We start from the raw sequence: 24648 nt of genomic DNA on the forward strand, positions 1-24648 counted from the left end.
CAAACACAAGCATTTAAACAAGAAGTTCGTTTGCAATTGTTAAGGAAATGCAGAATCTACTATTCCATCTTCGTTATGGAGTGCTGTCATCCACTCCATCTCTGTCACAGAAATCCAGGAGGAGAACAATAATTTATGGCTAGAAACACCGTGGAGTATCTGTTCTCAAGCTGTTCCAATTTAAATATTTGTCATTTGAGTAAATGAGTTGATTAAGTAGCAAGATTTGTGATTTTGCTCACTGTTGTGCTCATCTGCGAAGCAAGCCCTTCTATACATGCAGTATTTAAGACAAAAAGCAAAAGAGATGAAGCTATTGTCTTTTGTAGGCCTGGAAAAGTAAATACAGGTGATAATGCAAATGATTTTGATTACGTGTTATGATTTAAGAAGAACTCATTTATCAGTGCTTAAACTTTAAGGAAAATGAATTCAACTAGTTGTGCTATCATATGGTCAATAATTTCTTTGGTAGTTTCATATATGAATACAATATATTACAATAATGTCTAGAGCTTCTGTGTCTTCCAATCTCCTTTATAACTTCTTGAGTTAAATTATTGCTGTGGGATACCAATGGTTATAGGCACCAACTACTAGTGTATGGACAACATATGAGCTACACACACACACACACACACACACACATTATACTTTTATATGATTTCTAGGCATTCAAATTCAGTTTCACACCCTTATGAAACAAGTACTTTACCCAATGAGCCATTTTGCCAGCCAAAGATTTCTCAAGACAACTTCTAATCAAAGGTTTCCTTTTTGGTTCCTTGGCAGTACTAGGGATTGAAGGGAGTCCATCATGCAGGCTAGGCTTGCCCCTTGAGATTCACCCCAACCTTCTATTAAATCTTTCTATCTTCACAAAAGTAAAAGGTGATGGAGGTGGGTCATTTGTCTATCAGTTGCTTTCATTGGTTAATTATTAAAGAAACTGCTTGGCCTTTGATAGGCCAGCCCTTAGGTGGGTGGAGTGGACAGAACAGAATGCTGGGAGAAAGAAGCTGAGTCAAGCAGTTGCCATGACTTTCCTCTCCGAGATGGATGTCCATTAGACTCGTCCCGGTAAGCCACACTCAAGTGGCAATACGGATATTAAAAATGGGTTAGATCAATATGTAAGAGCTAGCCAATAAGAGGTTATAACTAATGGGCCAGGCAGTGTTTAAAAAATACAGTTTCCATGTGATTATTTTGGGGCATTAGCTAGCCATGTGGGCGGCCAGGTGCCGGAATGCAGTCTGCTGCTCTCCTCACAACAAAAAGGTGAACCCTTCTTTCTCCCCAAGTGTTTGAATTTCAAAATGGTTGTTCAGAAATTTCTAAATATTAGAGCTCACCTTTAGAATTTAACTTTGACAATTAAGACATTTTCATATCTACTAATTTCCAAATAATATTGTTATTAAACATTCTATCAAGACATTTTAATAGCTAGTGTCCTACAAGTTTTGTAGATCATTGTTCATTTATTAATACATCAAATTTTATTTTACTTTTGAGACTGTTTAATTAGGAATATTTAAAAATATATATTGAAATAAATTATAAGTCAAAATTATTGGATATACATAACTAGGAAATAAATGAAGGTTGTTAATTGATGATGAATTCATGGTTGGCTAATATCTGAATCATGTCATAATCCAAAAAATATACAGTCTCATGGTGATACACAGATTTGATAAATTTTCTTAGTAAATTACAGAGTATTTGATTACTTTTCCAATGATAGAAGTTGAGTTGAAGAAAAACCATACTACTCAAAGAGGAATAGATGGCTAAAACTTCTTTGTAATTAAACGATTTAGATGGTCCTGACACAAGTGAGGGGGTGGCTCTGCTCTGCGGGTTAATGACACCATGATGCTCACCATTTCTGGATGTTAACACACTTTACAGTCACCAGGGCAGCTGTTCAGGAATACAGCCTTTAGGGCTAACAACACAGTAATACAGGTCAACACTACAATCTCAGTGCTGTGCCAAAACATTCTTGCCAATTTGGCATCTCAAACAGATATTCCCAACCAAAAACAGGCATTTAACAGCCTGCATTACTGGACTTCTTTATCGCTTGGTCTTCTTAAGGGACTTTGCTATTTGTCTGAAAACCAGGGAAGGTACAGGAAAAGGGCAAACAGGACAAGTGGCACAAAACACTGAACCAGAATTTAATAGCCTTGCATTCATTTGTCTGCAGGACACACTAGGGCATCTTCATGAAGTGCTTCTGAATTATAGTGAGAGAGGAAACTAAATACGCTAGTGTCTGGGTGCTATGGAGACTAAGTGTGATCGTTTTAAGTAGCAATTACATTTTGAACTTCAAAATATTTTTTAAAACTGCGTTAAAAATATCATATAAGCTAGGAGGCATATAGATAGAATTTTTTGTTCCTGTTTTCAGAAGCGGTTATATTCTGGGAATGGAAGATGAATAGACATATTGGGAGTGGTATACACTATACATGACTACATTCTTCTGTCTTTGTAATTGACAACTAAACCTTCTTTTCAAAATCACTTTTTTAAAGCAATACCTAAATATTCATATCTGAAAAAGAAAGACACTTTTCTGAAGTTGGTATAAATAAGTCAAGATAAATTTGACAACTGGCTTGGTTGAAAATCAGAAGCCTAATTTTCATATTCTCAGGACTACTATGCATATACAAACAAGATTACTTTTTTCCTTAATCCCTTTTCAAACCCGAAATGACTTATCTTTTTTTTTTCAATTGCATCCTATCCCAAAGTATATTAAGTATACCAATGGATATCAAGGCATGCTGAAGACAAACTTTGACATATGGTCTTGCTATGTATCCTGTAATAGCATTGAACTTGAAATTGTCCTGCATAAGCTTCCTGAGTACTGTGCTACAGGAATGTACAATAATAACCTGTTGCTAATATACACATATCTTTAGTCTCTATTATTGTTTTTTTTTTTTTGTCCTGGTACATAAAAGTCACAGATACATAATTATATTCCAGACATGTACATAAAGGCTTAATTTCTCTTTTAGTCTACTACTTTCTATGTTGCCATTGACTTGTTGGCAACAAATTACTGTATATTTTTGCATATCTGATTTTTATAATGACATCTACATAGAGATTAATACATAACTACATTTTGGCAGTGGAGCGCAGGATGATTCGCTCATTTGCAAAAGCTGCTGTGCATCTTGAATCATTTCAAGCTTCGTGATAGGAAGAGACCATCTCTGACATCCAGCACCCTAGGAAAAAAATAGAAAAATGAAATGAATGCTATGTTTTTAGCTATGAAAATATATGCAAAATATTTCAAATCTATGAATGAACAAAAAATGAAACCAATTAAAATTATCAGGAATCTCTATGGAAGCAATCTGTGATTAAACACAGAGATTTATCCTAGAGAAATTAAGTGAATGTGGCCTCTGATATCTTTGCTCATTCCCAAGAGAAGGTATGCTGAAATGCTGGGTGAGTGTTAAACTTCATTAGAGATTTAAATGTTTTAATTGATTCAGTATGATTATAACACTCTGATGGAATGACTGATATAAAGGACATATTAATCTTGTAAGTAATCTTTCCATGAACTACCTTTAATTTCAAGGAAAGGAGACAACATGACTCATCTGATTGTTCTGTGCAGATGAGAATGAAATGGTAAAAGTGAACAAAAATCCTGTAATTCATCATTTACTCAAGGATATTTTCTCATATCAGATGAATCACTAAAACATATTCACAGGTCTCCACATTAGGTACAGAAAAGATTTTCAATATCAAATTTAAAATATTATTAATAAAGAATAACTCACTGTGTGGAAGAAGGCAAGTCTTGTTAATTCTTCTTTTATTATTGACCAATCTGTTCATTGTTTAAAGGACATTGTATATACATTTTATATGAATAAAAATACATTCTTCTAATTTTACCCCATGCTGTCTCTTGTCTCCCTCCTACCGATAAATTTTGCCTTTCTTCCTAAAATTCATTTTCCCATATTCATGTCTCTTTGTTTAGTTTCATGATCCATTAAGTTTTTATGTGACAGTGAATTGGGAAGCGTCCACTGGAGTCTGGTGGACTCACTCACCATTGAGTACACAACTGAAGACAATGATTGTGACTAATCAAGAATTTATCAGAAGTAAATAACCTCACAGGAAGCAGAAGGGCCCCATGAGCCTCTTTAGAATCCAGTCTTAGACAGGCCCAGTTCAGGCAACTACAGTGACTATGTGATCATCTTTGAGATGGATGCATCACATCCTGGAAATAGCATTGGCAACCTTTATCACCCTTTTCTGGTTCTTCCATTCTTTCCACTCCCTCTTTTTCTGATGCTCCCCAAACTTTAGAGAGAGAGGTATAATTGTCTGTTTGGGGCTGGGAATGACTTCATTCACAGAGTCTCTGCATTTTTCACCTTTTATTGTTTGTGCTAGGTATGCATAGGGCTTTGTTGGAGAACATTTTTGGTAGAATATTATGACCAAAAATGTAGCACTTTAGAATTCATGCATCCTAAATATTGATTTTATGTTATTTGTTCTGGCATGAATATCAATAATAAATGCATCAATATTTATTAATAAAGTAATTTTTGTATGAATTTGGTTGTTTAAAACAGTTTAAATATTGTACGAGAAACATAGGGATGGGAAATAATGAACTTACATTTCATAAGGCATTCTAATTATGATAAACATTGTAATAATACAATCATCACTGAAAAACTAACCAATTCTCACAGTATGTGGTTAGAAAGATTTTTTCCTAAGAAAATAAAGATTTCCTTCCTTGAACTGGCATTCGAGGTTTTTTAAGATAATTTCTTCTGACACTCTAAAAGTCATGCACTAAAATATATATCATTTATTTAAGAATGGAATATACATTTCTTAATCACAAGTTTCCAAACATTAAAAAGATATGTAGGAAATGGACATTGCTGTTCATGATCTCATAAGTATACATATTAAAGATTGTGACTGTGTATTTATGAGTCACATGATGAAAATATTTTAGGGGGAAAAACTGTACATTGCTGTATTTGCTTTCATAATGGAAATGTGAGTGTGGCATGAAAACTGGGAGACTTCATGAAGATGCATTTTTTCCTTCTAGAAAGAGGAGTATGAAAAGGGTGAGGTGCACTTTGCCAAACATTATACAGTTAGGTGGCACAATTTGGAACAACCTAAGTGTTCCGAGAAATTTTTTTCAAGCTTGTGTCCTGATATTCATTATTCTTCAGTTTATTTCTCTCTCTTACCTTAGCATGGAATCACTGAGCAATAGGAAAAGAATCCTCTTAGCATTCATTTCAGATCGTTCATCTTCAACCATACACAGAGATGTTCTACCATTCTTGATTTTATAAATACAGTGAAGTATAGACTATGTTGACAAGATACGATTTACTGTGGAAGAATTATACATAGCTAGCTATAAAGTGAGTGGAACCATTCTTATGTAGGATAAAGCATAAATTATACATGGTGGTATCAGGATCTGGTTATTGAAAAAAAACTTGTAACAAAAACTATTGGCTGAAATGAAATGGGTTCTATCTCTAACATGCTCACTGGTCTCTTCTGGGTACTTGTACTGTGGGAAGCTAGATGTCTGTCCCAGGTTCACAGCATCATTTGAAGCTGTTTTTGTGTTTGTCAGTCATTTTCTTCCTAAGGAGAATATAAATCTTTAAAGTCTGTTTTCTTTCTAAGTTCAGTCTGATTAGATGTGAACTTTACATGTTCTCTGTTTGGGTATAAGAGCTTTGCATCCTGTATGTCTTCTACATGAATTCTGCATTTGTATTATACATTTTATTGTGGCACAATTCAGGTAATAAGTTTCAAAAGGAAGCCTCAAAACCCACAAAATATACTTTATGAACATGGGTTTAGATTAAGCTTGAATGGGCTCCCTTAGTGATTAGAAGTAGCAATGCTATAAGCCACTTTGCGGTTGCTGGGAAGAGACACACATGGATCCCCTGGGAAAGGGAATTAGACAAGATCTCCTGAGAGAATTGGGAGTGTGAAGACGCAAAAAAGGGAACTCAGAAATGAAAAAAAATTGAATGATTGAGATTGGAGAGAGAGAGAGAGAGAGAGAGAGAGAGAGAGAGAGAGAGAGAGAGAGAATATCTTGATTGAAGGAGCCATTATTGGCTTGATTGAGGGAGCCATTATGGGGCTAGAGAGAAACCAGCCACTATGGAAATGAGAATGACCCCACCTAAGACCCTAAACAACAGTGAAGAGGTTCCCTGAAGTCAGATTGATGAATATCTTAAAAATCATCATAGAAACTTCATCCAGGAACTGATGGAAGTAGATGCAGAGATCTACAGCTAAGCACTGAATCGAGCTTCCAGAGACCAGCCTAAGAGAGGAAGGAGTGAGAATATGAGCACAGGGGTCAAGACCCTGATGGAGATATCCACAGAAACAATTGATCTGAGCTACTGGGAGCTCACTGACTCCAGATTGGCAGCGAGGAAACCAGCAAAGGATCAGACTAGGTCCACTGAATGTAGATGACAGTTGTGTGGCTTGGGCAGTCTGTGGGGCAGCCAGCAGTGTGACAGGGATTTTTAGAGGGACACTTTAGCCAACCTAAATATAGGGTATTCCTTGGTCCTGCCTCAAGTGATCTGTCAGACTTTGTTGACTCCATTTGGGAAGCCTTTCCCTTCCTGAGAAGTGGATAGGGGTGGGGTGGGGGAAGGTGAGAGAAGTGGGAGGAGGGGAAGGAGTGGGAACTGGGAGAGGTATGTAAAATGAGAAAGTATTGTTTTTAAAAAGTAAGTTTTAAAAAATGAAACAAGATATTAAACAAAACAGAGTACAATGTTATTAGAGACAGTGGAAATTGGGTTTGAGCTTGAAAAATAGAAAGGTAGTAGTGGCTAAGTCATTGACAGCTAATAATGTGACAGATAATTTATCCTATTTATGCCCTCTTCTAATAAATATCTATGTCAAATACAGAATAAATGAGAATATAATTTAAAGATTAAAAACTACTTTATTTATTCTGTTTGCTATATTGTTGCATGTTTCATTCAACTTCATCTGCCATGTTAAATTCATGACTTGGATGCTCACCAAATAGTAACAGAGTATAGTACAGAAGTCCAATAGCAAAGTTATATTTATGACATTCTAATTATAGAGTAGTGACTCAAAGGAAATTAATGATGTGAATGATTCCTGAGAAAAAGTACAAAGTATATAGTTGATATCCTAACCTGATTCATAAAAAGTCTCCATCTGTGATTGTCTACATTTTCTGTTAAAATTTTTAAATGAAAAAAATATATTAAAAATGTCTCCACCATAACTGTGATCTGTTCAGTTTTGAGTAATAGTAACAATAATGTTATTATTATATTTGTGTAAAAATATGGGAACTGGCAAAGAAAGTCTTAAAGTAATGCTTTGCTTGCTTCACTACCATGCATTAAAAAATGTTATCATGAACTGTGTCCCCAAAATGTTCATGGATAGCTCTTAACATTATCATCATGGAAGTTTGGGCTGTGCGTCTGAACGACCAATGATGTCCACAGGAGTTAGGAGTCACAAGTATATAACATAACGATAAAGATGAAAATCTCTTCAGTTTGAAGGAGAAAATGGCTCTTAAAAATAGTTTGAGAATTTAATAATATATAAATCAAACCCTATTTCTTATAATTCTATAATTTTAAAAACATAGTCAATATAGTTTCAATATAATCATGAATCTGTGAGATAATTTTAATAAAATTGGTTAGATGTTTTCTTAGACATTATCTTGTTTTAGATAATGAACATCATTAAGGAAAAGTTTATCCATATTCTAAATGGCTCATATTAATAAACCTAAATATTAATGAAATAAGGATTTAAAACCTTATATGTAGTGTGTGATGATTACCTGCAGATGTTAAACTCATGAACAAATTCCAAAAAAATAATGGATTTCAATTTCAATACATTCTAGAGAATAAAACTATACCCTAGATTATGATAATTTAGGTTTCTCTTTATATAAATGTTAGGCAACCCTGCATGATATGTTATCATCATCAAAATATATTACATGCATACCCTTAGTTGATATTTATTAGTTAAGTCTACCTTTGGTATTATCTGGTGATTGTATTCTTGTTATTTTCTCATCAAGATAATTTTTACATGTTTGGGGCAGTAATTGATAAGCATCCAAGGTTTTGTCATGTCTTTGCTAATCCTCTGTTTAATGATGCTAACCCATCATAATCAATCATGTTCATTAAAAAACCAGCCCACCATGGTTTTCATGAGAAAAAAACAAACACTTTCTTCTTTAAGTATTTTATTTCTTAAGTCTTTCATTATAGCAACAAAGAGAAAATTGATGTAGATTTGATCTTAGACTTCTTAACAACTAGAAATTAGAAAAGTAAAATTTCTGCATAAGCCTAATGTCTGTGATACTCTGATATGGTAGCCTTAACAGAGTGAGAAATTGCCTTTAATATATTAGTTCATCACATCATGTTGCAACTCTCATAGAAAAAAAACACTTCAAAAGCATTATTGTATTTTATATGCAAGTTTTCACAAATTTGCATCATTCATGTATTATGTGTAATAGTGAGAATTAGTTACAATAAATAATATTAACCCAGATTTAAAATATACTTCATGGATCATTCTGTTTTAATTATTATCATTTCTTATATTCAAATTTACTTTTAATTTTCTGGACAAATGAATTGACTCTTAGGCCCTGTTAGCATGACCTTCCAAATCCATGATTGCTTCATCGTTCTGGCCTGGTTCAGGCTTATTGTGTATACTTCTTGCCTCAGATCCCCAAATAGGAAATTTCCATAAATCCAGCTTTATTTCAGTTTGATAAGACCACAGTCTGGATGCTGCTTCCTGGGGAAATAATCAGCTTTCAGGGCTTGGGCACTCTCTCTTTTCTCTACAGGAACCACCTGCACCAGAGTTTGTTAGGCAGCTTCCTACTTATTTTCTCTGTCCCACGCTGTGCTGCTCATGCCCCATCATGGCTTTCGTCCCCTTCCAGGATTCAGAAACTTTAAGCTCTGTCATCGCCTCCACACAACATAACTTCATTGGTTTTCCTGTCATCAACACATCTTCATAATGACTGTGACCTACTAAGGGTCTTGGTGATTTCTAGTTCCTGTTCATCTTCCTAAAGAGTAGATTCCAATGCACTCAAAGGACAGGCTCATTCATTTGCAAAGTGAAACAAAACAAGACCAAAATGTAATTTTTAAAAGGGAGGAATCAATGTTTCTTGTACCCTATGAGTAACTTGCATATTATCTTAGAAGAGAATAAAATTATTAAATCAGCATAGATTTCCAGTACTGGAAAAAACTGAGGGAAATTATCACTCTAAGTTTCTATTTCTTTAATTTTTTTTGATGAGCAAAACACACATACACACACACACACACACGTGTGCACACACGTTTCAGTAAGAAATTATGTCAAAAGAAAACTGCAAATGCCACCTCAGACATTACAGAATGTAGTATAACATTATAATTAGGTAGATATTTATACATGAATCCATGAAATAAATGCTCTATGTTTAAAGAAACAAAGACACAAAATTAAGAAAATATTATACCTCTTTTGAGCTGGATGATTTTTTTCGTACTTCTAAGCTTTCATACATGACATTTATATGATGAAATAACCATTGTGAGAATGCATCTTCTCTATTGCTTTTGTTGGTCATTTTCTTTATTAATTTTCAATAATCACTTTCCAATAAAAGTATTCCTCATACAATAAGTACATAATAGAACCTTTTGGAAATAAGTAACTGAATGGAAGAATGGAGCTGAACAAAGAGGTGAAAGAGTATTCTACAGAGAGCAAAGACAAGTGTGTAACGACCTATGATGTGCCAATTGCATTTACATACACTTCTCTGAATTAAACAAAATAAACGCTTATGCTTTTTTTAATTGCAGAAGCTCAGGTCAGGCTAATACTATGACACTGTCGTGTAACTCTTTAAGCAATTACTTTCCTACCTCTGTTTTGGTGGGTCTGATAGTAATACAGAATCTAAATTTATGTGAGGACTATTGGGTCACATGTCCTTTATGAACTCATGCAGAAAATCTTTTTAGACTCTGAATGTCTCTTTAAAAGACTCTTATTTTGTAAGCATCAATAAAATACATATATAAAGACCTTTAGGAAGGGTTTGGAAAAATATCTTTTCTTATTGTTATTGTTCTTACTTTTTGGATTTTTGTTACTTTTTAAAAATTAACAAAAAATATAACCTTAATTGAAATAGAATCTCATCATGTTTACTTTCCCATGTTTTCAGCAAATTTCTATTTGTCTTTAGAAACTTAACATAACTACTGTGTATGTTCTTGCTTAGCTGATAATTTTTTCATAAGGATAGCATTGAAAGTATGGCTTTAAAGTAAGAGAATAATTATCATAATCTTTGCTTATGAAATAGAAATAATACTGTGTATCAGGCTTTCTATTGGATCCACAACCAGTTCGCAAATTATTATTAGTTATGAATGCTCGGCCTTATCTTATGCTTGTCTCACTAACTCTAATAATTTAAACGGACCTGTTTCTATTCATCTAAGCTTTGCATCAGGACTTTTTATCATTATTCATTCTCTATATTCTACTCCAGGCAAGACCCTCTCTTTCTCCCTTCTTCTATCCTCTCTTGAATCCAGCCCCCCCCCCCCAATTTATTCTTTCTGTGCAGCAGCCCCGCCTATCCCTCTACTGCATAGCTATTGGCTGTTCAGCTTTTTTTTTCTTTTTCTTTCTTTCTTTATTTCTTTATTAAAGATTTCTGTCTCTTCCCCACCGCCGCCTCCCCTTTCCCTCCCCCTTCCCCAATCAAGTCCCCCTCCCTATTCAGCCCAAAGAGCAATCAGGGTTCCCTGCCCTGTGGGAAGTCCGAGGACCACCCACCTCCATTCAGGTCTAGTAAGGTGAGCATCCAAACTGCCTAGGCTCCCACAAAGCCCATACGTGCAGAAGGATCAAAAACCCAGTGCCATTGTTCTTGAGGTCTCAGTAGTCCTCATTGTCCGCTATGTTCAGCGAGACCGGTTTTAACCCAGGCTTTTTCAGACCCAGGCCAGATGGCCTTGGTGAGTTCCCAATCCCCATTGTCTCAGTGTGTGGGTGCCCCCCTCGCGGTCCTGAGTTCCTTGCTTGTGCTCTCTCTCCTTCTGCTCCTGATTTGGACCTTGAGATTTCAGTCCGGTGCTCCAATGTGGGTCTCTGTCTCTGTCTCCTTTCATCGCCTGATGAAGGTTAATATTCAGGAGGATGCCTATATGTTTTTCTTTGGCTTCTCCTTCTTATTTAGCTTCTCTAAGAACCCGAATTATAGGCTCAATGTCCTTTATTTATGGCTACTTTATTAGGCCAATCAAGTGCCTTCAATATGCAAGGTAAAACAAATACAACACACCTTTGCATAATTAAACAAATGTTGCATAAATAAATACAACACATTTTTTACCTAATTAAACAAATGCAGCATAAACAAATGCAATATATCTTTACAGGGTTAAAGTAATATTCCATAACAATACTGTGACATGGTAAGTAGATTTTAATTACATCAACTATGTTAAATGTATAAAGTACACAATTAAAGCAAGTAATACCATGATTGAGAACAATAAAAGTGCACAGAAGCTGGTTATTTGTATAATAATATCAATGAGAACTATTCTGATTTCTAGTCTACACATCCCTGGTCCAATGGATGTTGATTTTGTATCTTGCCTGTTCTCACAGATATTCATTTGATGCCTACTTGCTATGTTTGGATTAAAAATTAGGAGCATCATCAGCAACTTCGGAATCTATTCTCCTCGAAGATTAAAGGCAGTATTTGTTCCTTGTAAACTAATTAAGCCTTTTGTTTTGTGTTGCATAGCCCAGTGTTTAGACAGATTCTACAGTGTATCTTGGCATCTTGTCAAGTCATAGCCACACACTTTGGCTCTCCTGTTTCTGAAGTTGCTCACCCTTTTCATTGGAAAACAACAGCAGACGAGTCTCCCAAGCAGTCACCTCTGACACTGAATCCTCCACGGCCGCTTCCCATATGCTGTACAGTAGAAGAGGCAGCTGTTGGCAGACATCATTTCGTGCAAGCCTATTTTCCTCTTTTAAATTTTGAGTAGAGAAAATCACATTTATAAAGGACCTCAGACATGAAACTGTCACTCTCAATTGTACACTGAAATGGTACCAAGCAGTTTTCTTGTCTAAACATTGGAGATGCATAGAGATTGCTTTAGAAATAGAAGAAAAAGGGTTTTATACAAGCAGTGTGTTATAGTTTCCATGTGGAGTGTTCCCACAGGCCTGTCTGTTTGAACACTAGCTTCCCAGCTGGCCACACTGCTTTGGTAAGCTGTTAGGGCCCTAGGAGTTGGAGCTCAGCTGGAGAACGTGGGTATCTTTTGAAGGTGAGAGTCTGCCCGAGTCTGATGTTCATTTTCTCTTACTCTTGATCCTAGATATATAACAAATGACCCTGCAAGCTTCTGCCCCATGGGTGGAACCCTGGACACCATGTCTCCCCTACCATGAGGGACTGTTCTTCCTTAATCCTTGAACTGAACTGAATCTCTCCATCCTTAAATTGCTTCTGTCACAGTGATAATAACTAATACAATAAGCAATAAAGGCAATTCACTGAAGCAATGGTAATGTGTATTTAGAAAACAATAAAACTAATTCTGGAGAAAGTTCTGCTATGAGCTAAGCTTTTTTCTTTAACTATATGCATATGTTTATGCTTATATTTAAAGAAATATATGTATATTACCTGAGAGTGTATCTGTGCCCAACATTAGTGCAGAACCCTCAAAGGCCAGAAGTGGTTGTCAGATCTCCTGGTATTGATGTTTGCAGATGGTTATGCGCCATCATGTGGATTTGGGAATGGAACCAAGATCTCTGGTAGAGCAGCCTATGCTCCTAAGCAACAATCATCACCTAACTGTAGTTGTTTATTTATTTGTGTGTGTGTGTGGGGAGGGTGACACCCTGGTTCCAAATGAATACATGGACACTTATTCTTACCTATGAAGTAACAGCCTTAGCTGGGCTTATTCTTAGCAAGCTTTTCTAATTTAACTTAACCTATTTCTCTTTAATTACATTTTGTTTCTGGGCTTTTTACCTTTCTTTATTCTATAAATCTTTCTTTTCCTCTTACTCTGTGACTAGCTACAAACCCTTCAAAGAAGAAATGATTTCTTTTGACTCATAACTACAGTTCTTCATCCTCCGTTCTCAAGTTTTCAGCCCTCTGGGAAGGCTGGGCTTGAGAGAATATTATAGAACAGAGCTCTTTACTTCAGAATGGCCAAGAAGTAAAGAGTGGGAGAGAAGAGCATAGCATCAAATACTCTTCCATGGAATGCCTCAGTGACCACTTCTCACCAAGGCCCATCTCTGGAGGTTGTTACCCACCTTTCTGTAGCCTACCTATAAATCAGTTAAACAATGGAATAAATAAGTTAAACAAGAAAGCTCATGATCCGATCATTTCCCAAAGGCCTGACCAGTATACACTGCTTCATTCAGTATCAACATTTCAATACATAAGCCCATAGTGTTTCACTTCACATAATAAACATAGAATTTAGAGCTCTTAATATATCAATAGGGGAAATGATGACTCTGAACCATAGAGGAATTGTACAATCCATCCAAACTTACCATTCAATTATCTGCTATCAGTGATTTTCAGCTTGGACTGTCCCAATGAAATAATATATAAGTAGCTAAGGTTAAAAGCATGTGATTAAATGTCAACAAAATTTTCTATATTCTGATATCTCTCTCTTTGGCTTGTAATGATCTTCTTGCGTCTTCACAAAATAAGAGTCACACCAAAATCTGTAAGATTACAGAGGACATATGTAGTCTTTAAACTGCATTATTCTAACTAGCTTATTTCTGTGGAAATAAAAATATCATTCAGAATCTATAAAAATAAGAGATAATAACAGAACTTCAATTGTACATTTTCCTTTTGCTCTAAGTCATATGAATGTCTAAACCAATTTTTATCACAAGTTCTATAATTTTATTAAATAAAAAGTTTATTTCCAATTATTGTTACTCCTTTTGTATATATACAATGTTTTAACCACATTATATTTGATTCCTTGATTTACTTGAGCCTATTGTGGTGTAGAATATCTGTTTACTAGGCAAAGGAGTGTTATATTTGTTTATGCTGCATTTGTTTAACTGTGTAAAGATGTGTTGCATTTGTTTTACCTTGCCTTCCTAATGCATCTGATTGGGCTAATAAAAAGCTGAATGGTCAAAAATTAGGCAGTAGAGAGATAGGCAGGGCTGGTGGGCAGAGAGAAAAACGGAAAAATAGGACATACCCTGGGCCAGCCAGTCAACCAGCAACCTGCTTGACAGACATGGAGAAAGTAGGGAAGAAGAACATAGAAAATGAAAGAAAAGAAAAGCCCTGAGGCAAATGTATATGAAGAGAAACAAATTAATTATAAGTTCTAGTGGAATAAGCCTAAACTAAAGCCAAGCATTCATAAGTAATAATACGTCTCCATGTTATGATTTGGGGACTGGTGGTCAAGAAAGCCTGCTACTCTAATGTATATATCTGACATGAAAATATTAATTTAATAAATACTTAATTTCAAAAAAGTTAAAATAAAAATTTTAAATTGAGATTGTAAAATACAAGCTCACCTGTAGTATAGTAAAGAAAGTAAATTTATATATAAATATTTAATTATAGGTTATAATATTTGTAAGGCCATAAATCTTTCTACGAATACTACAAAATCAGGGTGCTTATGTTGCCAAATAAAGGGATCTATAGCTCACATTTCAATTTGTGTAATCCATTAGGGGTATCTCTAGGCAAATGAAAGAGAGCTGAGATTTTGAGCAAAGAATAATTTGTAATTCATGAGCGGCTCTGCAGAAGGAAGGCAAGCTCAGAGAACACCCAGAAAAAGCAGAAGGTGGTGTTTTCAGGCAGGTAATGGAAATGGTGTAAAGGAAGAACTTGATTTACTATTATTCCACATTTCCCTTATTGGCGGACAGTTGTCTTATGGGCATATTTGATTAGTTGCTATACTGTAATTCACTGAGCTCAATTTCTAAGATTGGCAGAGACTTAATATAAATTACATGTATAATTTTTTTTAGTTTCAGTTTGGTTTTCCACCATTTCTTTACAGGTTGGTTTTTTGTTTTGTTTTGTTTTTTGTTTTTTATTTTAGTAGGTATTGGCAGTGAAGAGGTATTTTAGAGCCAAATATAATTGAACAAACCTAAAAGGATAGGTGATATAGTCTATATAAGGTCTGGGAACAAAGAACCTACTGGAAACAGACCTAATAAGTTCTCTGCACACTGATCAGGACAGTATAAAAGACACAGGAAAGATGGTTATTTCTGGAGATAGAGAGAAACACTCCTGTTTACAATGGGTTAAATGTGTTCATTGCCAATATAAGGCATGTTCATGTTGAGTGATGGCTAAGTAGTCCATGTTGACTGTGTGGCCCACAGGTTCCGTGTATCAGGTCAGGCTTAGCAAATGAAACTGGCTCATAGTAGCTGAGTGCAGTTTTGCTGGATGAATGGGATCAGATTTTCTAAACCTTCAGTATTGCTTCAAGTTGAGTCCAGTGAGCCAGAATTTAACTCTACTGTCATTGGGTACATGACATTCCACATGCTCTTTTGCTCAAATCTAATTAGATCAGATATTGAGTCCCTGCTCCTCAGAGTTTTTTTAAGTTTCAAACAGTGGGAAACTGAAAGCAGAATCCCAAAGCGAAATAATTATCTGTACGAACGAAAGGAATATGCAATGCACATTATAGGCTTATTAATTTTTTCTTGTAAACTTCTTCATATTATGTCACAGTTAAGAATGTGTCTGCTTTAGATATTCCCAGATATGATAGGCGGCAGGGACAGAAAGCAATTGCCTTAAGGAAGTTAACAGAAAATCTTCGTGATACAGAAGCAAAGGTTTGCTCCCGCACATGCCAGCATCAGAGGAAGCATTATTTCTGCATCCACCACCACGGGTGGGAGCTTCAGACCCCTCAACATCCTCTCTCCTGTCTCTAGGGTTTTCTGCTTCCTACTCCTCATACTGTCACAGTCATTTCATTTCCAGTCTGGTCACCAAACTAGGCACTATGGATGTCCTCACTCACGGAATGCGTTAGTGTTTGCAGTGGTTTCTCATTGGGTCTGAGGACATAACCCCAAAGTAGTTTAACAACCAGAGATGCTTTTAAGCAGGAATAAATGATAACTGGCAGGCTTCTCCATGCTTACATGAAAGTAGACCAATAAGCATGGATTTAGTCAAGATAAAACTTAAGATAAACAAGGGCATGTTTGAGAATCTGTTATTTATTTTTCTCTAAGGTAACGTTGAGAGGAAAAAAAAACAAAAAGAAAGGAAAACAGAAAGGAGGACAGAAGGACGAAAAATCAAATCAGGAGTTGTATCAATTAAAAAACAGTTGTTTAAAGGACTTGAAGTTTGAAAATAATAAAGACAGTTTTTTTTTTTTTCTGGAGTACCCTGCAGGTAAAAGAATGACATAGATAGCCAGAAGATAGATCCATATCTATCCTTCATTTCCTTCCCTAAGTACTAAGAGTGGAGGGACATTCTCATGGGTTAGCTGATTTCTCAAGGAGTCAGGCCTTAATGAACTTCAGTTTCATTCACTCCCCCGAACAAAGGTGTTGCAGAGCTAATGCAGGCAACAAGACAATCTGTCTTGTTGAAAAGAGGCTAACCCCTTATGGAGGATGGTGCATCTCTAGGTGGCTGCACCCTTTGCTTTTGGAAAGACAAAAGGAGTTTCTGACCCTGAATCTCCTTGAAGCCATGGTGAAAATTTTCTCTTTTAGTGGTTGTTCCAGTGAGTTCTGTTTGCTACAGTGGTCCATTGGCACAGACAACAAATTCGTTTTTCAATATTTCCTATTAGCAGCAAGCTCACAAAGTCATTTTGTTTGGAAAGTAAAAGCTACAAGACTTAAAAGCCTTGCTTTTAGATTTCAGTTCACTCTAACAAGCAGCCTTTGTTGACTGTCAATTCAATGCCATGGTCAGCACTGAGAGCTGGAACATGCATATGAAAAATGGGAGGCATTTCAGAATTTTAGAATTAAGTTGCAAATTTAAGAGGAAGATATAAGTTTGCTGAAGATTACATAGCAGAGAGATTAAAATAATAGCTCTCTTATGCAACGATATTATGACCATTTTACCTCCAGCTCATTGTGCTGAGGCTATTTGTCCGCCTGGCTAATTTCTGAGGCAATATTTGTAATAGCTAGCATCTATTAAACACAATTTCTATAAACTGTTTTATTTTACAATGCTTACAACAGCTTTGCCATAGAGGTATTGTTATGAATTTTCTAAAGATGAAAAGACTGAAGACTTCAGAGACCTAAAAGCTTCATCAAGTTTACACAACTAGTAAGGACAAAGGCTAGATTTGAAGGTCAAAGTTCCCTGTTAGGCCAGCCCACATCCCTCAGCTCATATAGTCCAAACTCATATTTATTTTCATAACAAAGTTTCAGAACAATAAAAAATGTTATGTAACAGATTTTTTTCTAATGGTTTAAAGCCAGAAACAATAAAGAACTGACATGATTATATAGTCCTATGAGATAGATTAACACTTAATTTACAACTTTAGATATCAATTTCTATGATCCAGACAGATCAATTTTAGTTTAGAGTGTGTTGTGAGTTCTTTTAAGCATTGGGAAATCCTATTGCCTTTGAGCTGTTTCCTGAGATTCTGTTTGCGTGTGGCATATATGTCTTAGCCTGTGATCTGAATCAGTTTCCTTTTGAAATATTTCAGAACATTTGTCCATTGAAACAGCTTTAAAATATGTAAAAATATGTATTACAGATACCTGAAATATGTGGGAAAATGTATTATAACTTCTAGAAACATAATAGCATTAAATCAAGGTACTGTGTATTGCCTTTAGATTTAAAATATTTATCTAATAATTTTGCAAGAAACAATTATTTTTATTAAGCCCTCTAGAAAAGTAACTAATTTAAGAGATCTTATTTGATTATTTGTGAACATTTGTTTCTTGTTATATATCATATTCTTTGGGTAAGCAAAAGTTCTAACCATTTATACACTATTTGTAACTTCTACTGCAGCAAATTGCACATCTTTGTCAATTAGGAGCTAGAAACACTCTCCATCCAATAAGCACTGCGTAATTGTTATTGTTTCTTGGTAAGAACCGTTTCTTTTCACCCTGAGTTTGTTTCAATTACAGTCTCCCTAATAGTAATGTACACCCCTTGCTGTAATCAAGGAGTTTGAATTTTTTGGTAAGAAGAGTCCCTCCTGAATGGGATTGGAGGGATTCAAGGAACAGTGATGACAGAATGATTTACTCTAGAGAAAAGATTGTTCATACAGAAAAGACTCCAATTTCCCTTTAGTGCTCATTGTATATAGAACACTAACAATCATCATATGCCAGCCAAAATACATTTTTGTAATTAATGAAAAAATGTTGCCTTTTAGGCCACGTGATGTTAAAGTACCTTTTCTTTAAAGAACTTGAAGTTAACAATTCAGTCAAAGCAAGAGTGACTTGTATAATGTTCTTAGGCTGACTCTGTGGGATAGAGATGCTTGCAAGTTGTATTGTACCAACCATGGTCAGTCTTACTAAGGTAGTCCACCTTTCTTTTCTTTTTATTCTTATATTCATACTCCAAGGACTTTGAGCTCAGGAAGATCGGTAATAGCTACAGTTCCAATGGGATAAATATTGTACTAAACAGCCATATAACCATTAAATTTGTGTCTACAAGGAATGTAGACTAATTCTATTTTTGTAGACATGTCAATATAAATTTTCATCTGTAGATTGACTGAGCATTTTTATATCACATTATTGTAGTCTAACAATGAATGATACCTGTATTTCTTTAACTAAATTCACACCTCAGGTTTTTAAGGAATGTCTCCTAAAACAAAATCCATTATTTTATTTTAAGAATATACACGGCTTTTAAAAATAAATAATACTTGTATTCAAATAAAATTCTAATATTTTGTTATCTTCTATTATTAATCCAATGAGTATGAATATCATGTGGAAATTAGTATATTAGGAGCTGACAATTAGAATTAAATAACTTATTTTTATTTAAATGACTATACACACAACCTGTCAAGTTGATTTCCTTCTTTCTTAACACAGACAATTGTTTGTGCTTTTTCAGTCTATCCGAGAAGTCACAGGCTACGTCCTGGTGGCCCTCAACCAGTTTCGGTATCTTCCTCTGGAGAATTTACGCATAATTCGTGGAACAAAGCTGTATGAAGATCGCTACGCCTTAGCGATATTTCTAAACTACAGAAAAGATGGCAACTTTGGACTTCAAGAACTTGGATTGAAGAACTTGACCGGTAAGAAAAATTTGACACTAATGCATAACATGATATATTGCGCACATGAGCATGCGCGAGGTTTCTGACATTCAAGTGTGAAGGTGTCTGGGATTCGTAAGTGAGTGGTATGCACTCATTTCATGAGAAATGATGCCTCTTTGGTATCCTCACTTTTATTTGCAGATGTAAGTGCCGGATGGAAGAAAGCAGAATGTTGTATCTCAGCTGAACAGAAGTACACACTCTAAGAAAAGCTCAGCCAACTGCAAACAGAGATAGGAAACAGGTGTAAGAATGCTGTTTGGTGGTCTCAGGTGAATGGTGAGCCAGATCATCAAACCTCTGCGATAAAAACGCAGTGCTCATGCCTGTCAGAGCTTAGCAATGCCTAAGCTATTACATGTAGTTCAATTAATCTTTAGATTTTTTTAAAAGAGGATCACTGAGTTTAGGGAAACAGTCTAATGTTTCAATTTCTCCCATTTAGTAGTTCACTGAACACCATCACTAGTTCTCAGCATACTTTGAAGCCATCCATGAGAGTTTCTCAGCTTTGCAACATGAAACTAACAAACTAGATTAAAATCTAGATAATAAACTTTGCAGCAATTCTTTTTTAGTTCATGCTTGTTAAAGCTCATGTAAACTCAGATGGAATACTATTTTAAATAATCAAGAATTTTACCAAATATATCTAAAATGCCCCAAATAGAACATTCAAACCTACCAGTAGCTCACATTATTAAGTTACTTAAAATTATTAACATATATGCATGTACTATATCAAATATAGAGTGATTTGTGTTGATGATTAGGTTTATTTTGAGTGCATTCAGTGAAGTTTGTGCACCCTGAAAAAAAATAAACACTTTGAGGGAGTTTTCCATAAATATGATTAGCAATGATAACTTATTGAGATAGCTTTCTGATATACACAATATATGAAGTAGGATACAGGCTTAAAGATAAAAATTTTAATTTCAAAAAATCCAGATATGCAACATAAAGCTGGGAAATTTGGGGAACAGAAATGAATAATGATAATGTCAGTTTTTAGGACAGAATTACTTTAGAGTTGATGGAATTACAGTAAATACTTAGTATTGGAAATGTATTGGTTTCTATACCAACATTACTACTTCATTTTTTTACAGGATAATTGTCCTACTGAAAAATAGCTTTTTTTTTTTTGACTAAATTGCTACTAACATATAAGTAATGCCAGGAGGATGAGTTTTGAAAATAAGATGGTTAAGGGAAAAAAGCTGACTGCTAGAATTAGAGATCTAAAAATTAGATAATACAAGTAAAGCTTGCAGACTTACACAGTAATCACTGTGTGCCTTTCATGAATTTTCTATGATTATGTTAGGAATAAAAGGAGGAAATTCCTTTTTCAGAAATTTTTATATTAGAATCCTCTTGTTATATACATTGAACTAGTTGAATTATGTTTTCTATATATAAAGAAGTTGTTGAAAATTCCTCATATTCATTTCTGATAACATCATGACTTATAAAATAATAGCCAAGGTTTTAAAATAAAATTATGTCACATTCAAATATGTTTTAGCCACTGGATTCATTGCATATATAAATTATGATTATGACAGTTGAATGATATTTCTTGTTATGCTAAAATATAACTATCATTCAAAAGTAATCTTTAACTTATATAGTGCTATAAAATTTCTGGACACTTGTAGAAATGAATAATTTATCTATTTACTTATTTTTGTTTAATTGTTTTTATGGTGCATTATATTTTTTCTCTGCTCCCTCGTTCTTTTATCCTCTCCCATGATCCCCATACTCCCAATTTACTCAGGAGATCTTGTCTTCTCCTACTTGAGATTAATAATTTATTAAACCTAAGGGATGGTTTCTTAGAAAATCTGTGTTCATTTAAGAGTTATTATTTCTTTCCTTTTAGCATGTGACTCAAAGAACTATGTAATAAGATAAATCGTGAAAATTCTGTGCATTGTGGACTTTTTCAGATATTTGATTTGTTGTTCAGAGGTTGACAGTCATGTCAAAATATTTCTGTAAGCATCTAGAATGGTTTAACCTTAGGTCACATGGTTGGCGTGATGACTGCAATTCTGTTATGAACTGCACAATAAACACTTTACATTGTGTGTGATAATGCGTGAGGAATGCCTGAAGACATCTAACTATGCATATGAAGATGAAGAGGAGTTTGGGGAAAGTTTTTTTTTTTCTACCTTGGAGAGATAAATAGTCTGGTGATCTCTTTAAAATAAGGAGTAAATATTGCAATTCCATCTAGATAAGATTGGGTTTATGCTTACAAAGATATGACGTTCATGTTGGTATTTTATTGTTCTACAAAAGAGGATGATAATTTAAAAATTATATTACATACAGAGCCATGAGCTTTGTTCTAATTATAATCTAATAAAAATAAGCATGGTCATTTAAACATCTAAGTGTACTAGCCTATCAATGTGTATTTGACATAATAATAGTGCTTTGGATGTTTTCACTGCAAATCATAGACTGCACCTGAGGTGTGCTGAATGGCAACTCTGGGGGAGGAATAGTAACATGTTTAAAGACCTTCACGTGATTCTGACTGAGGCTTTGGGTTTCCTTTTCCAGATGATTTAAAGCAATGTTACCAAAGAGCAATAGCACAATATCTCTTTAACTTTTCACTCGTCTTTGGATAAAGTAATTTTCGTTCATCTATCATATTATAAAAATAAAAGAAGGAGTGAGACAGAAACAGATTCTTTCATTGCACACCAATAATTATATTCTAGGTTGGCTTCAGATCTTAAAAATCATAGTGGAATCCTGGATAGAAATGTGGATAAATGATCTGTGAGGGCCAGGGATGAATTGCAGATGGTAGAATGCCTGCCTTTATGTTCAAGAAGCCCTGGCTTTAGTCCTGTTCTCTTTATAAAGCTAGGTATATTGATGTACTCCCTTAAGGCCACACCACACACACTAGCGAAGAGTATCAGAAGTTCAATATTTTTCTAAAGTCTATAGAAAATTAGTAGCAATGCTAGAATACCAGAAGCCATGTCTGTAAAAAAAAAAATAGTTCTAGAGATAAAGGTGCTGTGATAAATATCCTGTATCATTTCGTTTAGTAAAAACTTACTACCTACTAAATATTTTCAAATACTATGATAATTTATACTGAATCTTCTTAACCACCAGTTTTTTAAGCATTTATAAGAAAAAATAGCATAGAGTGTTTTGCAGGTTAAAAAGTAGATGCATGGCATAGCAAAATATTTTGGGACTTTAAGTCTTGGCATTGGGAAGATGGTTAGTCTGTGACATGCTTCCTATATGAGGACCTGATATTAGTCTCCAGAATCCATGTAAATTCCAGGGAGTGGTGAAACACGCCTATCATCTCCATGCTGGGGAGGTAAAAAGACAAGTAGATCCCTGAGTTTACTGACACAAGAGTCTAACTGATTTGGATAGCCGCAAGTCTAGGAGGTACACTGTGTCAAAGGAATGTTCTATGGACCGCCTGTGGAATGACATTTGAGAGTGGCCTCTTAACCTCCATTCACTATCCTCATACAGAGAAACATGTACATACATAAAATTTAAAGACTTTTTATATGTTTATAGTATGTATTTCTTATCACATAATTTTAACTATGTTGACATTAGAAAAGAATGCCTTGAAAAAAGCACATTCTCTTCTTGTGTAAAGTGGATGTTTGGATACATGAGTACCATCTTTATGTTTGTTAGTGATTAGCTGCTGTCTGAGTGCATATAAATTAACTCTCCTCTTAAGCACAGTTAAGCTTGATGTTCACCAAAAGCTGTTCCATGGGTTTGATATATTGCTGATGTATAGAAAGGGAATCTCAATGAGGAAATCTTTGACTTAGATTAGCCTGTAGGAATGAGTGGGATCATTCTTCTCAGTTGTGTTAGTTTAGATGGGAGAGCCCACCTTTATAGAGTGGGATGAGCCCTTGACTGAATACAAATTCAGAAAGCATGCTGATTAGTATTAGCACGTGAACATTAGTTCAGTGTTATCTGAACTTGACTTTGGATTTAGTGTGGTCATTTCTCTTGATCTCCTGCTATTCTGATTTCCCTACAAGTATGTATTATAACCTCAAGTTTAAATCTCAAATAAGCTCTTCCCCTCAAGTTGTTTTCATGAGGGTATTATTATACAGCAATGGGAAACAAAGCCAAAAGGCTGATGAAGGCTTTATTACCTATTCTACTGTGACACAATCAATTTGATTATGTCAAAACATGAAATATACTTAAACTGTAGCATCCCCCACCATGGTTAACAGAAAAGTATGTTTAACAGTGCCAATAACATTTCTGTAATTGGTTATTATTGAAACAACGAGAGTGGAGAAAAGAAGGTTTCTAGGCAAAGAATAGACTACGTAAATCCCAGCATCATCTGGATGTCCTGTTAACACAGCATATTCTTTTCTGCATAGAGGAAAGACATGGTTTGACCAGGGTACAGAGCACCAACAGTTGGGTCTACATCTCTAGAAGTCTTTCAGAATGTCACTTCTATGTAGTAAGGAGGCAGCTCGTTCATTTCCCAGCTGCCCAGACTCCCAAAATAACCACACAGAAACTGTATTAATTACATCACTGCTTGGCCAGTTACTTAAGCATATTGATAGCTAGCTCTTACATCTAGAATTAACACATCTTCATTATTTTATATTTTATCACGAGGCTCGTGGCCTACCGGCAAGGTTTCAGCGTGTCTGTCTTTGGTGTCCTTTCCATAGCTTCTCCTTACTCTACCTCCTATCTCCCAGCGTTCAGTTTAGTTTTCCCTGTCTAGCTCCATTCTACCATATCAGGACAAGCAGTTTCTTTACTAACCAATGGTATTCACATCATACAGAGGGGAATTCCACATCACTTGTACCTCTGAGGACTACAGACTAGCATCTAAAAAGAGATTAAACTTATGACATATAATAAGCATAGAACCTTCTATTATAAATTCATTCTATATGTTATTAGAATGGATAATTTAACCTAACATATATGTTAAAGTTTGCATAAGATTGAATCGTTGAATAATACTCAAGAT

General features: G+C 35.0%; 1 protein-coding gene across 1 annotated transcript in view; it reads left to right on the forward strand.

The window, feature by feature from the left end:
* The window catches only part of Erbb4 (erb-b2 receptor tyrosine kinase 4), a 1076399-nt gene that overhangs the window by 511987 nt on the left and 539764 nt on the right, over positions 1–24648 (forward strand). Inside the window, 1 exon segment of the mRNA XM_050154172.1 lies at positions 19385–19571. Within this exon segment, the coding sequence (XP_050010129.1) occupies positions 19385–19571 (187 nt within the window).

This window comes from Alexandromys fortis, unplaced genomic scaffold (assembly GCF_014885135.2).
Source record: "Alexandromys fortis isolate MF-2015 unplaced genomic scaffold, M_Fortis_MF-2015_v1.1 scaffold_40, whole genome shotgun sequence".
NCBI lineage: Eukaryota > Metazoa > Chordata > Mammalia > Rodentia > Cricetidae > Alexandromys > Alexandromys fortis.